At 37.1% G+C, this 16705-nt stretch overlaps 2 protein-coding genes across 4 annotated transcripts in view; one reads left to right on the top strand and one right to left on the bottom strand.

The window, feature by feature from the left end:
* Nucleotides 1-16705, bottom strand: part of LOC127448893 (RIPOR family member 3-like) — a 241818-nt gene that overhangs the window by 137572 nt on the left and 87541 nt on the right. The gene's annotated exons all lie outside the window — the stretch shown is intronic.
* The window catches only part of LOC127448890 (chromodomain-helicase-DNA-binding protein 6-like), a 77390-nt gene that overhangs the window by 54536 nt on the left and 6149 nt on the right, over nucleotides 1-16705 (top strand). For all 3 annotated transcript variants that reach the window (XM_051711803.1, XM_051711801.1, XM_051711800.1), the window contains exons 29-37: nucleotides 11-266; nucleotides 937-1145; nucleotides 1246-3102; nucleotides 3740-3879; nucleotides 4694-4909; nucleotides 5262-5738; nucleotides 7935-8156; nucleotides 10648-10791; nucleotides 10873-10977. In XM_051711803.1, the coding sequence (XP_051567763.1) occupies nucleotides 11-266; nucleotides 937-1145; nucleotides 1246-3102; nucleotides 3740-3879; nucleotides 4694-4909; nucleotides 5262-5738; nucleotides 7935-8156; nucleotides 10648-10791; nucleotides 10873-10977 (3626 nt within the window). The remainder of the gene's footprint in view (nucleotides 1-10; nucleotides 267-936; nucleotides 1146-1245; nucleotides 3103-3739; nucleotides 3880-4693; nucleotides 4910-5261; nucleotides 5739-7934; nucleotides 8157-10647; nucleotides 10792-10872; nucleotides 10978-16705) is intronic.

Here is a 16705-nt window from a genome sequence, read left to right as displayed (position 1 = left end):
TCTTTTGGAGGGTGCTTTGTGGCATCTCTCGCAGGAGATCTTGTTGCAGAGGTGACAGAGCAAGGGCGGGTACAGTGGCCGGCAGGCTCGGCTCTTACGGCACGATTACGACGACTCATCACCGCCTATCAGCGTTACACTCGCCGTGAACCTCTTCGTCATGATTTCCTCTTGCACGAGGGAATTGCGCCTGTGGCTTGGCAAATTGGAGACTTTAGGCACTGCACAACAGAGCCCGACCCACTTTTTCTGGAGTGGCAACGAAGGTTAGTGTTGTTAATACTTAAAGTCTAAAAATCTAACTCCTTGCATGCACAAGTCAGTATCTGTACTTGGAATAGAAACTTCTTTGGGGAAAAAAGTTTGAAATATGTTTTAAGGGGATTATGCCAAATTCTCTATTTATCTTTATTATCTATCTGTCAAAAATAAATATAAAAATAAAAATAATTTGATAATATAAAACAAATGTAGAACAAAGGAAAATGATTCAGCATGACAGAAGAAAATATGCTAGGACAGCTTTGCAGAGAAACTTATGCCACAAGATTTGGATTGCAAGATAAATGGATGAAATAGAAGCTAGCCGCTAAAGGCGATCTTAAGTCAAAGATGTTTGAACTGTATTGTATGAAGAGATGTGTTTTAAGTATCTTTTGAAGGTGGAAATGATGATGAGATGTCACTGAGTTTCTGCAGGAGAGCATTACAAAGTCTAGGAACAATGATACTGAAAGACCTGCCACCTGTGGAGAACAGTCAGAACTTCTGTATAATTAGTTATTTTTAGAGGACCTGAGGGTCTAAGAGTGGAGCTAAATATTTAATAATAAGTATTATTAGAATTTTATACTATGCTGAAAATCTAAATTCAAAGTTTGTTGCAGATTAAAGGTTTATGCCCTTCCTTGGTTAGCATATTTCTTTTGCACACAGGTGGACACGACGTGAGCAGGCTGACTTCTATCGCACTGTGTCCTCGTTTGGTGTAGTGTATGACCCAGAAAAGAAAACCTTTGACTGGTGTCAGTTCCGGGCCCTCGCTCGTTTGGAGAGGAAAACTGATGAAAGTTTGGAGAGATACTTCTATAGCTTCGTTTCTATGTGTCGCACTGCCTGTAGACTGCCACCCAGAAAAGATGAAGGTACAATGAGAATCGATACTGAGAGTTGAATTGCTTGGAAGATATAAAACTAGCTCAGTTTGTCATAAGCGTTTCATAGCTTTGTTATTCTTTTGCTTAGGTCTTGTTGACCCTGCGTTGTTAGTGGAGCCAATTACAGAAGAACGAGCTGCCAGAACATTATACCGCATTGAGCTTTTGAGAAAGGTCCGTGAGCAGGTATTGCGTCACCCACTTCTGGGGGCACGGCTGCAGCTCTGTCGGCCTAGTCTTTACTTGCCCGTATGGTGGGAGTGTGGTAAACACGATCGTGATCTTCTTATTGGCGTTGCAAAGCATGGCTTGAGCCGAACAGACTTCTACATCCTCAATGACCCTCAGCTATCCTTCTTGGAGGCCCACCAGAATTATGTTCACAAAGAAAACCACAGATATCCAGTGCAAGGTTTGCCACATCCCCCATGCTGCTTGTATGATGCCAACCTTGGGCATTGTCACTCCCCACAACCTCCTGAGTACCAGCCGACACCCTCACACCACACACAAACACTCATTCATACTCCTGGGCATCACCAGTCGGAGTCTGGAAGCATTAGAACCAGGGATGGGTTTTTGGATTGCCCTTCATTAGATGATTCTCTGGAGTTGGGGTCTTTACAACATGACAGCTTGACTTCAGACCCACTACATAGTAAGTCTGGTAAAGAGGTCTTTAATGGATTCCCGTTCAATTCTGCAACTGGTGGTCAGAATATGCTAAACTCATATGGTGTGCAAGGAGAACTAAATGGAACTCAAGGAGACATGGCAGACTCCATTGCTGGGAAGCTTCGTAGCGATGTTCTAGTGGGAGAGCAAGGTTCCTCCGAGGAGACTGGCTTAATGGCTCCTTCTGTAGAGCTGGATGAACTTCAGACTCCATGGGAGAGCTCGGACCATGCTGAAACATCTGACATGTTCAACGAGGCCGATCCCATTCTGGGAGCACAAGCATTGGAATCAGGATTTCTGGATGCTCCTCAACCAGAAGATGGAAGAGATGGTGAGGAACCACTCACAGACTGTTTGAGCATGCCCAGTTCAGACTCCCAAAGCAACCCTGTCGAGCCACTTGCACCAAGCTTCATGTTGTTCAAAGATCTTAATGTCAACGAGACTTCTGTGGATCATACCGATCTGTCTGCTGGCCTTCCAGAATATATTCCACCACCACCCCTTTGTCTCCCGGATGCGAGTCTCAACCAAGCAGACCCCATTAGTGAGGACCAAGACGACAAGCTTAGTGATTCCAACATCACACACTGCGTTCCCAGTCCAGAAGATGGAGCTGAGAGTTTAGGGTTCCATTTTGAGAAAGAAGAACTTTCTCCAGATGATGGTATTGCAGGGGCTGGTCCTCAAATGAAGGACACTCATGATGGCATAAACCAGATGCCTTCAATGGAGTCTCCTAGGGAGAGCTGTCTTGAGGAATCCCAGACAATGGTATGCAAGGTGCCATTTGAGGAATCAATTGAAGAACCCTTCAAAGATCCCTGTGAAATGCCCTCGGAAGAATCTTATGAAAAGCCAGAAAAAGTGCCTTTGGAGGAGCCTTATGATTTGACCTGTGATGAGACCCTGCAGGAACCTTGCGAAGGGTACCAGCAAAACTCAACGGAGCAACAGTTTGTGGAAGAACCCCCTGAAGAACCCTGCAAAGAACCGTCAGAGCCAATAGATGAAACTACTCTCTTAACAGATTACCCTTTGCCCTCTTCACTCCCACCTTCGCCCTCTGTTCCCACTACATTACCCGACACGTCTGTATCTCCAGGCCTTGATGTGGTCCCCGATATCAAACAAGAGTTCCTCATGGATCCAGTGTTGTCAGATGTGAAGCCTGAGCCAGATAGCACTACACAAACTCCTCACCTTGAGCAGACTGAGGTTCTGGAAGTGAAGGACAAGATAAAGGATGAGGATGCAAAAGCACCAGGTATTGTCTGACTTCAGCTTTCTACCTTTTTCAGGTCTGGCCTTTGTTCATGCACATTGTCTGTTCTAAGAGAATATCATGTTCAAATAGAAAGTTGATGAGCACAAAGGTTAGTTGCTCCTAAAAGTTTCAGTGCTAGAATTCAGGTGAAATGATTAATCTTTCCTTAAGTAATACCTGTGATATTTCCTTCAATGGAATAATCCTATAGTTGTGAATCACTAGATAGATAGATAGATAAAATTACTTCACATTTTCTGTACTTGTGGCATGGCCATCTCCTTTAGACAAATTGCATGCTCTGTATATATTCTCAGAAGAAAATTTGATTGCGTAAAGTTTGCTCTTAAAGGTTGGAGTTTTTATTTTTCATTTGAGTTTCAACTTCGACGCAGCTCTTTGTCCTAAACTTCCTTAGGAGAAATAGAACCGACATAAAGAAGACAATTGTTGACATACAGTAGGAGTATAAATCTATAAAGTTCTATAAAGTGAATAGCAAAGCCCAGATAATTTGATTTTGGAAGAATTTGATAAGCTTATACTGAAATCTTTGTGTTTTGCAGACATTGGTATCTTGACAAATCACTGTTTGAGATGTTGCGTCATACTTTGAATACTGATTATTTATTTGTAGCATTATTGGGAGATGTTGAAGCACCACGCTTCGCGCTGACCATGTGTGAGATGGCAGACAGTGTTCATGAAATAAGGGAGCCAACCATTGCTCAGCTTCTACAGGAGAAAGCCCTCTTCTCCTTCTCTGAGTGGCCTAAGGTATTGCCATATTGGTCATTATGTTTCCTCTTTTTTCTGTATTGGCTTTACTATGCTCATATTTCAAGTTCATTGTATTATTTTTTTATTTTATTTATTTTATTAATTGTTTTTACTTTTGGAGGTGGGCTCTTTTGACTTTGACCCAGTAAGTAACCACCTAGCAACAACCCATCATTGCAATTGCAACACACTAACATCACTCAGAACACCTTAGCGACTAGAAAGCAACACCCTGGCAGCCACTAAAGATAGACCGATATGTCAGTTTTACCGATTAATCGGTGCCGATAGTTGCTTTTTGGAACTATTGATTATCAGCAAAAATCTTTGCCGATTTATTTTTTTATTTTATTTTATTTTTTTGTTCCTCATCAGTGAACCTCATCTGGTGAAATATATATATATATATATATATATATATATATATATATATATATATATATATGTATGTATGTATGTATATACTGTATATAAATATCTTCTTCAGGTGAATATATAGGCAATAAAAAGCTTGATTTGGCAAATACTTACAGATAGAGCATTGTAACAGAGCCAAGTCTCTGTCATTTCAAAATAAAAGTCCCACGTTATACATCAAGTCTTTATTTTTCTGGTTAATATTGGGATTTTGGTTGCACAATAAACTGCTTTTGGGATTTTGATTTAGGACATTTTTTATCATTCTATAAATTGAATAAAAAAAAAAAAAAATATCTGTCAATTAATCATTTATTTGCCACCACTAGAAGTGCACCAGTTAGACCAATTTGACCCATTCCTTACACTGTACTTTTTCTTTCTCTCTCCACAGGACAGAGTGATCATCAACCGTATTGACAGCGTCTGCCACACTATCTTAAAGGGGAAGTGGCCTTCTTCTAGTCAGCAGTATGAGTCTCCAAGCTCATTGGCTAACACCTGCGTGCCCAGCAGTGCCCATCAGAGGGCAGGATTTCTGGCCACCAGAATGCCTCCATCTCAGAGCCTTAACTTCAACCTGCCACACACTGTACCCCACTTACCCAAAGTAGGTTTGAGATTATGTCTTCAGACATGAGTGTTTACAAATTTGGAAATATTACCATTTTCAGGATGCCTGATGGTCCTAAAAAGAATTAATGTTGTCAAAAGGTTAAGAAATATCAGAATTTAATTGGATATTTTCACCTATATCGCCCAGCCATGATCACCATATATACATTTGAACTGATCATTTTGGTGTGGTCTGTTAACAACATGCTATTTAATAACCTGTTTATGAAATTTCTACCTTTAATTTGTTGCAAAGTTGTTCTTAAATTCTTTTTGTAAAATTTGCAGTAGAAGTTTTTAATGTATTTACTTAAGTATTTATTTATTTGCATCTCTTGTCCACACAGGAGCGGTTAGTGAACCCTACGTTCCTCCCTGAACTGAAACGGCCTAGACGTGGCTTTGAATTCGAGGCAGAAGTCCTCGCCAAGCCAAGCCATCTTGGAGAAAAGATCCAAGTTGGCATGCCTCATCGCACTAACGCGCTACTCCTTAACGGGTGGCAAGATGCAGCCATGGACCTCTCCAAACAAACAGAGCTCACAGTTGGTGGAGAAAGCGGGCCAATCGGTCACATGAGCCACACCGTGCAGTCCGCCCCGCACAAAATCACTGGGATAGGCTCCATACAGGGCTCGCTTGGCTTGGATATGGCTGGCATTTTGCAGGCTGGCCTAATTCACCCTGTCACAGGGCAGATTGTCAACGGCAGTCTACGGCGTGATGATTCAATGTTGAGACGGAGGAGGGGACGAAGAAGAAACGTGGAGACTCCTGACCTGAGCTTTATGAAAGGACGAGGCATGAACTTACCAGAACAACAGGTTTGTTGAATCAATCAACAGATCACAGAGACAATTTCCTTTTTTTTTGTTCTTCAGTAAAGAGTCTGTGCAAGGAGGTGCTTAACATTCAGAAAATGTTGTTCTTCCACCTAAAGTGTTTTATTATTATTATTATTATTATTATTATTTGTTTTATATGAGCTCTGCAATTTTTCAAAAATTTCAATAAATAAAATGAAAAAAAAAAAAAAAAACGAAAAAAATACGGCAACATGTGGGTTGTAGATTTTGCCTAAATTAATGTTCCAGATTCAGTACAAATTAAGATCAATTGACTGCATTTGTTGCGTAATCCAGACTCTTCCATGGTTTATTTAAAAAACAAAAAAAAACAAAAAAAATTTAAAATATTGGTTACTATGAAGCACTTACAATGGAAGTGAATGCAGACAGTGCATAAACATTAAAATAGGGACTATCTAGTTTGGGACCAAATGTTGGTTTGTACTTATTGATAAACATATATCTTCCATATTGATACATTTTGTTATGCTAACTTTTGTAACGGGGTTGATGAATGCAGTCACCAGTACAATTTTTGTACAATTTGAGAAAATGTAATTTAAAGTTGTATTCCCACCTGATGTAGAAACTTTGCTGTCTTTATATCATATTGTTTTTGCCTCCTTTTCTTGAAAGTAATAAGCCCTTGAGGCTGTAGGTTACATGTTTACCACGGTTAAGGGATTTTTAGGCACTTCACTTTGCATCTAGGTAAAATTAACGTAACACACTGCCTGGCTTATTGATTTAAAGGGATAGTTCACCCAAAAATGAAAATTCTCTCATTATTCACTCACCCTCATGATATCCCAGGTGTGTATGTATTTCTTTCTTCACCAGAACAGATTTGTAGAAAATTAGAAAAATATCTTAGCTCAGTAGTTCCTTAAAATGCAAGTGGATTGAGATTTCTCTTTTGAAGCTCAAAAAAATCACAGTCAGCATAAACGTCATCCGTATGACTCCAGCTGTTAAATTAATGTCTTCTAAAGTGACACGATTGCTTTTGGTGCAAAAAAGATAAATATTTAAGTACTTTTAACGCTAAATCATGCTTCCGTTCTACAGCGGTATGAGCACGTGGCGTAAACGTATTGGCATTTGAAACACGTGAGACGGTTCCTGCGGATCCATAAAACGTTTTCAAACGTCTTAAATTCAGTTTTCCCAAATTTAAGGTCAGAAAAAGTCTTAAATATGTTAAACGATACAACAAAAGTCTTAATTATCATTTAAAGAGGTCTTACATTTTTTTAATTTATTTATATAATGGTACACATACCAGTTTTAATGTGATTTAAATATGAAAAACATGTCTTGAGTATTTTGAACTTGCATATAGCCTACCTTGTTTTACTGATAAGCAATGTTAAGACTATGTTGAATGTGTGCCCCTGCCAGTTTAAGTAAGAGTCTGTGATACAAGATTTATTTTGAGATTGTGTGGGTTTGTTTTGGGATGGGGATACAGTATTCATTTTATTTGTTCATGTCTTCAAAAAGGTCTTTAAAAGTTTTAAATATGATTTTAAAAACTCTGCAGCAACCCTGCGAGAACTGAGGCGCGTATGTCCCAGCCGGAAGAGCAGCGCTGCTTATAAGTGAGAAGGAGGAGCGCTGTAGAGTAGCTTGGTTGGTTTTGGTTTAGATCTGTATTTATCTGTTTCTTTACTCACAATGGATGTCTCAACCGAGTGGACAACGTGAGATTACTTCAGTATCATGACAACCGCGTGGTCTCCGCCCTCTCCTGAAGCTTACCGGAAGCGATTATTTAGAGTTAAAAAGTACTTAAATATTGATCTTTTTCACACCAAAAGTGATCCTCTCGCTTTAGAAGACATTAATTTGCCCACTGGAGTCGTATGGATGATGTTTATGCTGACCGTCTGTGATTTTTTGAGCTTTAAAAATCGGATCACCATCCACTTGCATTTTAAGGACCTACTTAGCTAAGACATTTTTGACAGTTTCTTCAAATGTGTTCTGGTGAATTAAGAAAGTCATACACACCTGGGATATCATGAGGTTGTGTAAATAATGAGAGAATTTTCATTTTTGGGTGAACAGTCCCTTTAACTTGGAGAGGTGGAAATGGAGAATTTGGATATATAAGATGCCTTTATAATGATAACACTGAATAGCTGTTGAATGTATTTGAATACTCCACAGAGCGGATCAGAGAGTATCAGCCACCCTGTTGTGTCCTCTACATCCTCTCAGTCAGAGTGCTCTCCAGCAACCCCAGCTGCACTTCCTCCACATCCTCCAGCACCTCCTCCAGACTCAGAGACCCTTAACGTCAGCGTGGACAGGGAAGCGGCCAATAAAGGCCTAATGGAATGGCTCAGACAGAACCCTAACTATAACATGGAGCTTTCAGCTTTTCCAACGGTCAGTTACATGTAAAGCTAAAACTGCTGAAAGCAACACATCTCTCATGTTTCTGTAACACTCTGTGCATTTACATGTAGAACAAAAATGCTGATAACTATCAAACATCTGCTCATTATAGAAACCTGTTTAAAGGGTTTACAATGCAAAAGTGTTAAACTGACAATGCTAGAAAAACATGTTTATACATACCAATCTTGACCTTAAAGGGGTATCTCACCCAAAAATTAATATTTTGCCATCATTTACTCACCCTTGTGTTTCTTTCTTCCGTGGAACACTAAAGTATATGTTAGGCAGAATGTGAACACTAGTCATCATTAGAGGTTGACCAATAGTGGATTTTAAAGATACAATATTTAAGGTAGTAGAAAAGGCTGATAACCGATTAATCAACTGTTAGTTTTTAAAATCGATTTAAAGAAGAAGAAAAAAATGTCTTAGCCTTTCTTTAATACGGCGGGCACAGACAGAGGCTACGAGAGTCCAAAATGAATAAAATCCCAAATGTAGTTTATTATTCAACCAGTATACCCATAATAATCAGAATAAATTATACATTTGGTGCATACATTATGACTTTTAACTATAAACAAGTCAGAAACGCACTAGGGACTCTTATATTTAAGTATTAACCAAATTAAGCTTTTTATTGCCTATATATTTCACCAAATGAGGTTTAATGAGGAAGAAGGTTTACCATTATTCAAAAGATATGAAGTTGGAGACAGTATGTACTGTATGTGCTGACAGGGGACGTTGCCATATATAATCGCATTTTAAAACACTTGATGATCTAATCAAAATAACAAAATATGCATTAAAGTGAGGATAAAATTTTGGATGAATATTGTCAGTGATGAAAGATTTAAATTCAGCAAAATCCCATGAGGTGTCAGTGATTGTTTTTGTTTCACCTCTAGAGGCCGGTGTAATACTGTCGAATCCTGCAGCGCCGGCCACAGAGGAACATGATAGGAAAATAAACATGACGGCAACTATCGGCATTTTTACAGATAACCAGTAGTTCCAAAAAGCAACTATCTGCACCGATTAATCGTAAAAACCGATATATCGGTCTACCTCTAATCATCATAAGCTTCTTCTTCTTAATCGGTCATTTTAAACTATGGATGGGAATTTTTTAGTAATTTTGTTGTTGAGTACTCTAACCCACAAAAAATGAGTACCCGATTACTCGTAAATTAAAATGCATGTTTAAAAAACATGTATGACACGTACATCAATCTTATAATAAATGTTACCAAGAATGGTTTCAAAATCTTCAAAACCATGCTTTTCTTCCGGGAAAATTTAAATGAACAAGATGCATTAATACAAAAAACATTCACATGCTCCCTGAGCTTACATAGAAACCAATTCTGATGGCATGAGGATAATGCACATATGTACATAAACTCATGCATAAAGGCTACAGGGTTCCCGCAGATCCTTAACTAGTCTTAAAATGTCTTAAATTTAGTTTTCCCAAATTTAAGGTCAGAAAAAGTATTAAATATCTTCAATGATACAACAAAAGTCTTATTTATCATTTAAAGAGGTCTTAAACTTGGAGTCGGAAAGACGGGAATCGTGATATGACCTAATGTGATTATCAAACTTCAGAAGAGTACGATTTATTATATAAGTGCATGCGCTGCATGCTTCAAAGTGAAAACAAGGCACTGTATTTTCTCCAAGTACGCGGGAGCTTGTGAGTGTTTCCAGCTGTTGCAGAGCAGTTCACAATCATTTAGCTATATCAGAATTTTATGACAAGTGATCACTAATGATCAACTGTAGATGATGATGATATAGTGTTGATGAAATATGACAATGTTTACTTTTAATTGTTTATATTGTAATACGTTAAAGATTATTGTAGGACTAAGAACATTTAATATATTCTACCAATTTTAAAAACTGTTGGCAGATTAATTGCTTTTCTTTCAACACATTATCGTATCAGCAAAATTCAATATTTGTCGACCTCTAATTTGTATTTATTTATATAATGGTACATAAACCAATTATTATTCAGAAAACAACCTCACAGAAACCTTTTTGCATTTTTACATTTTCAAAAAAACATCGTTTAGTATGTTTTTTAAGCGATTTGAATTATGGGGACACTAGAAATTTCCTCATAAACCACATTTATAGCATAAAACCCTAGTAATTACCACACACACACACACACATACTGGTCTGAACAGCTTCCGAGTACGCTTCACATTTTTCCACCATAAAAGCAGATCCTCGTCTGTTGGTTTGCACAACTCCAATAAGAACTGAATACAAATAGAATAGAATTCAATAAGCATCAAAATATTACAAGCATTGGCTTGTAATATAACCTGGCTCTGCTTTAGAAGGACAGATGCCATGATATATGGTCTCTCATCCAACATCTCAAGAACATGTGTCAACTTTGCTAAGTTTGAGGTTTTGGTGTTTTAATCTTATTTAAAGGTTTTTATGTCTTTCTCAGTCTCCGACCGCAAGCATGTTGCACAGTTTCTTGGATCGTCCAAAGCAGAGAAGGCATCGCTGCAAAGACCCCACCAAGATTGACATCAACTCCCTGACTGGAGAAGAGAGAGTCCCAGTTGTACACAGAAGCACCGGCCGCAGGGTAACAACAATATACAAACATACACCTGTACTTGTCACTTGATTTTATTAAATGTTAATGCTGCAATTCCTCTGGTCACAGCTTGGAGGCGCTATGGCTCCAGCCATTAAAGAGCTCTCCCGATGGCTGGATGCAAACTCTGAGTACTCTGTGGCTCCTGATTGGTCGGATGTGGTGAAGCACTCGGTAAATTATATTTACACAAAACGTATTATTTAGAGAGAACCTAATGTAGTTATCATAAGTATCAGTTAAAAGTTAGGACTAACCTACTCATTCTTAATTATGACTGTTTTCCTAATTTAGACTAGAATAATAGTAAAGTCATAAACACTTTGAAATAAGACAAATGGAATTATGGAAACTATGCCATGATCAAAAAATGTTAAAGAAATGAATACTATCTTATATTTGAACTTCTTCAGAGTAGCCACCCTTTAAAGTAGCCACCCTTTGTCTAGATTATAAGATTATATTTTTTAATTTTTCAAAGAAATTCATACAATTCATACCATTTTCTAAAGATGTTTGTTTACAAAACTAATGTAAACAAAACTTAAATCAAAAGTTTTGAAGATCATGAGTAATTAGATCTGTGCCGTTATTCAGTACGACGGTATTATCATTATACTTTTTTTTTTTTTTTTTTTTAGATAACCTATTAGTAAAAAAAATATATATACCTGTATATAACTCTTTGGCTGAACTTGATTCAGTCATGGACAGTGGTTCCACATGTTTGAAATGAGTTTTCTTAACTTCAAATTACTATGTAATTATAACACAATTACTTAGTGTAGAGGTAACCTAATTGAATTGGGTAAACCCAACTCAAATGTATCTCTTTCATTTCTTTGTGCACTAGTTAGTGACAGTGAATGTTAGCATGCTAAATGCTGGTGCAAAGCACTTTTGAGTGCAGTTTGGTGACTATGCTATGGTTAGTTCAGCAACCGCTTAATGAAGAGAGCAGTAAATATCATGTATCGCTTGTACCTCTAATCTCAAACTCCACTCTTCACCAAAATGTTAACCCCCAAAACTCCAACATAACTCTTCTAAATCTCAACATAACAAAACATTAAACACTAACAATCTCTCCTTTATCTGCATCTTGCACAAAGAGTCACAAAATAACACTTAATTTTATATTTACTCTCCCTATCCAGTCCCATGCAAACATGCTGGGAACTAGAAACTAAAAAATATTAATGTTGTCCAAACACATGTATTAAAGTGATTTTTTTTTTTTTTTTTATTGAAACAACTCTGTTAAATTATGTTCACTTGGTTAGAGTACATGCATTTTTGAGTAAAATGAACAGGGGAGGATTTTGTAAACCTACCTGTATGTATAGTGAAAATAATTTTTTTTGAGTGTAGCTTGATTTTTGTTGAGATTCACAACCAACGACCAAATTTAACACTTGTCAAGAAATAAATGCGTGTAATTATTTGCTATACTCGCCATGACCGGTAATTTTTTAGGGAATTGCAATATAATATACAAGTCAAACTGTGAGAATGATAGTTGGACCCTCGCTACTATGTTCGTGAGCTATTCAAATTCAAGGCATACAAACCTTAATAAGCTACAAGGCCTGTAACTTTATAAGGAACTACAACATAATAGATGGTATAAAGACCCTGTGAAATCACTTCTGCTGCTTTTATTCCATATTTATTGGCTTTAAGGTAATCTGTTTGCTTGTGTACATCTAAACATTGACAAAATTGTTTTCAGAAGATATAAGCATTTAAAATTGGCAGTCTCTCTCTTAAGGCTAAACAGACCCTGAAAAATGTATGACTCACAACTTACTGCATTAATTTTGTCGAAGATGACATTTAAAACACTTAAAAAACTTTATATCATTGTCATAACACACCAGTTACATGTCTAATTTCTGTACTGTACAGGTATTTTCTTTCTGTGCTTTGTGTATCAGTCAGTGTTGGTCTTGTTTGGGTTGTCTAATTTTATGTTTCTATCCACATTCTTAATGCAAACGTATATTAGGCCTAATATCTACCTAATGTACACTACCAGTCAAAAGTTTAGGGTCACTTACTCATTCTTTATTATTATTATTTTTCACATTTAAGGATAATAGTAAAGTCATCAAAACTATGGAAGAACACAAATGGAACTATAGGAATTGTGTTGTGACTAAAAAAATTGCTCCACTGAACTCTTCGCTGGAAAACACATGTGTTAATAGCATGACGACTGAGGTTATTTTATTATTGTATTCATATCTGTAAAGCGCTTATATGGGGTTACATTAGGCATAAATTATATCATAATTATTATAAATTATTTAGCAAATTATAAATGTGATAAAATTTTAGGGGGAATTTTTTTAAAAATGAAACATATATAAAACAATTGCAGGGCCAAGCACAGTATGATGCATACGTTTGTGTGCTGATTCTAAACTCTGGATGTCTCTTTGCTATGGCTGACCCATGGCAACCAATTGGCTCAGTGTGTTAAGCACTTGACTATAATTCCAAAGGTTGTGGGTTTGATAACTGACTCTTTAAATCTGACTATGCTTTTAAAAGAAATATCACTTTTAATAAAAATTTAATTTGGCAGAGGGACAGTATGGCTGATATGGGAAAATTTATCGTTGAATTCCTCTTGACTCACAGAATCCATAGACACCAACCTCATGATTTTTGGACATATGGGTCAAAAGTTACGGACAAATATAGCCATTTTCACATCACTTTTGACCGATAGGTGGCGCTGTTTCCAAACTGTGCATGTATCCTCAGATCATGGTCTTGATGAAGCATACCAAGATTCGTTTCAATACGACAAACGGTTGCCAAGGTACAGCCTCACATCCATTTTTACATCGACCTTGGTAAATTTTTGTTAACATAACCTTTCAATGGGCAAAATTAAGAATAAGTTAAGAATTCTGTATTATTCATTCTGTGTGGCTCAGTCTGGAGATTATTTTGAGCCGTTGTTTGTGCAAATCAGACGAAATATTAAGGAAGAGTAGCGAAAAATTTATAAATGACATAATTCAAGATGGCAGCCACTGTAATGGGCGGAGTTTTAATGTTAGGGGTCCATTTGAATTATCAGGAGGAGAGTAATCAGATGCATTTTGTTTCTAGGATATACGGTTCAAAAGATACACACAAATAAAAGTGAATTTTTGACATGGTGGTTGCGCTGTAGAGTATGTCCTAGTGTCCCAGTTTGGTTTGGGGGCTATTCATGACCACCTCTCGCAGTGTGCCAAATTTAATAATTTTCCTATGTACGGTTATATGGGGTGCCATAGACTCCCACTGGGGAGGAAAAAGAAAATTAATAATTAGGGCTGAAACGATTAGTCGACGTTATCGACAGCATCGACAATAACAAATTGTTGACAAAAATGTTCCAAACTCTAATGATGATCGTGAGAGCAGCACTGCAGCTCTCGCCTGAGTGAGGAGAGGAAGAATTACACAGCTCACAGTCCAGATGCACTCTAAACTTTCCAAACAGCTTCAGGTAATGTAGATCGCAAATTATGAAGGAATTTAATGCAAAAATACAAAATAAGTTAATACAGAAGCACTCTCGTTGTGGAAGAAGTGGAGCTGGAGCTGCTGCTTCACTGAAGCAAATCTTGCGTGTCGAGCGTCTTTAAAGGAAACACCCCGGCGTTACGTCTTTAATGCATTTATATTTAATGCGTTATAGCTTTATTAAAGTTCAAATAATATGGAAGCAGATCATGTAAATAACTACAAACTCCGAAACTGGCATTTCTCTGTGCAGTCAGCGCCTCTTCTATGAGTTGTTCGAATGTCCCGATCTAAGTGGGAGAGATTGAAACTGCACCCGGCTGATGCACACTCTGGCACGGGGACACTCGTCCCTCGAGCACGCACGCTTGCTGCAGCTAGATTATAACGTGATGGCTCGTGACTTAATGAATCATAATATATGTCACTGTGCATTTCTTATCGTGATGAAAATTGGCAATACGCAGCTTTATTAATAAGAGAGAGTTTGTTTTTTTGTGAGTACAAGATGGATTGAACTGAACAGAAAGGTGAGAGAGGGTAGTCTTCGCCCCATTATACATTGCAACAAAATGAGTTTTGGCTTGTTTTCCAATATAAATATCTAAAAATCCATTAAAAAAAGATGCATTCACCTGAGAAGCAGCATATAAGATATTTAGACTTGCTTTTAGAGAATAGATCTTGAATATATTTTGTCTTTACTGCACTCGCAGAAGTATAACCAAGTGAAAAATTACACTTGAATACAAAATACACTTATATTTAAGATACATTCTCTTAAAGCAAGTCTAAATATCATATATATTGTTTCCCAAGTAAATGTATCTTGTTTTAAGGATTTTTAGACAATTTTAAATGGAAAACCAGACAAAAACACTTGATAACAATAGGATTTTTTGCAGTGAATTTCTGTACTGAATTAAACTAAATAAAATGTATTTTTCTCTTCAATTCAGTGAATGTCATTTAGAGGTATTTTTAAAAGATAATTTAGTTACTTTATTTTTAGTAAGCACGTCTAATTCAACCTTTTAAATCGGGCACAAGCGGAATAATCAGTTAAAAGCTAATAATTAATTGTTGCAATAATCGCTGAATAGTCGAATAATCTTTCTAATAATCGTTAGATTAATTGATTATCAAAATAATTGTTAGTTACAGGCCTATTAATAATAAATATAGCTGCAAGCAGCAATTATGGGGCCAAGCACCAGCATGGCAACCACTGCAAAACACTAAGCACAATCCAAAGAACACATAGAAATCAAATAATATAAAGAAAAAAACACAATATTTTCAGTCTCCCAAGGACGGGTTTGAACCTGCAACTTTGTTCAACTATCCAGTTGATAATTCACTGTACTACAGAGGAACAACACTAACAGTCATCAATGGGACATACCAGGCTGAGAATTAGCACAACCACAGTTGCTGATATTGTATTTGCATTCAAAATTAAGAGTACAAAATTGTTGCTGAGATAATGGTTTGATACATCAAAGTGGTTTGAATTGAAGCAGGAATTTGTCAACCATGCATTAGAGTAAACAAAACGTGAAGACTCAAAGCTCAACAGAAGTAAAAATTTTAAAAGCATTCTTTATCAGACTTTAACTTGTATGCTTTCAAGCCATTATCCAATACTCTAACCACTAGGCCACAGAGATTATACGGTTCTTCTATTCCAAAGGAAATTTCCAAGCTAAGAGTATGAAAAATAGCTTAGAAAGTCTTGTTAAAGCAAAGCAGTTTTGAATTGAAGCAGGAATTCTTCAATGTAGTACAGCGTACGTATAATACAATATCAAGACTCAGAGGACAAAAAAGTAAAAATTTTAAAACCATCCTCAGCAGGACTTGAACTCGTAACATTTTGAAACAAAGTCCAATGCTTTAACTACTAGGCCAATCAGCTTACACAGCCAAACATTGCTAAAGACACATTCCAAGCCACAAGTACAAAACGACCGCTAATCATTTTTTCAGAGATACTTCGTTTTGAATTCAAGCAGGAATTATGCAATGTAGTACAGCTTACGTAGTTGTAAGGTCAACATGAAGACTCAGAGATAAACAGAAGTATAAAATTAAAAACCATCCTTAGCTAGCATATAACTCAGAACCTTTTGAGCAATGGTCCAACGTATTACATATATGCTTTGCATTTTACATTTATGCTTTTGGCAGGCACTTTTATCCAAAGCGACTTACAGTGCACTTATTACAGGGACAATCCACCCGGAGCAACTTAGAGTTAAGTGCCTTGCTCAAGAAAACAGTGGTGGTGGTGAAAGTGGGGATCAAACCAGCCAGCTCCTGCTTACTAGTTCTGTGCTTTAACCCACTACACCACCACCACTCCATGCTTTTA

The sequence above is a fragment of the Myxocyprinus asiaticus genome, chromosome 12 (genome assembly GCF_019703515.2).
Source record: "Myxocyprinus asiaticus isolate MX2 ecotype Aquarium Trade chromosome 12, UBuf_Myxa_2, whole genome shotgun sequence".
Taxonomy (NCBI): domain Eukaryota; kingdom Metazoa; phylum Chordata; class Actinopteri; order Cypriniformes; family Catostomidae; genus Myxocyprinus; species Myxocyprinus asiaticus.
The sequence above is the reverse complement of the archived record's forward strand: the minus strand, read 5'-3'. Positions and strand labels throughout refer to the sequence as shown.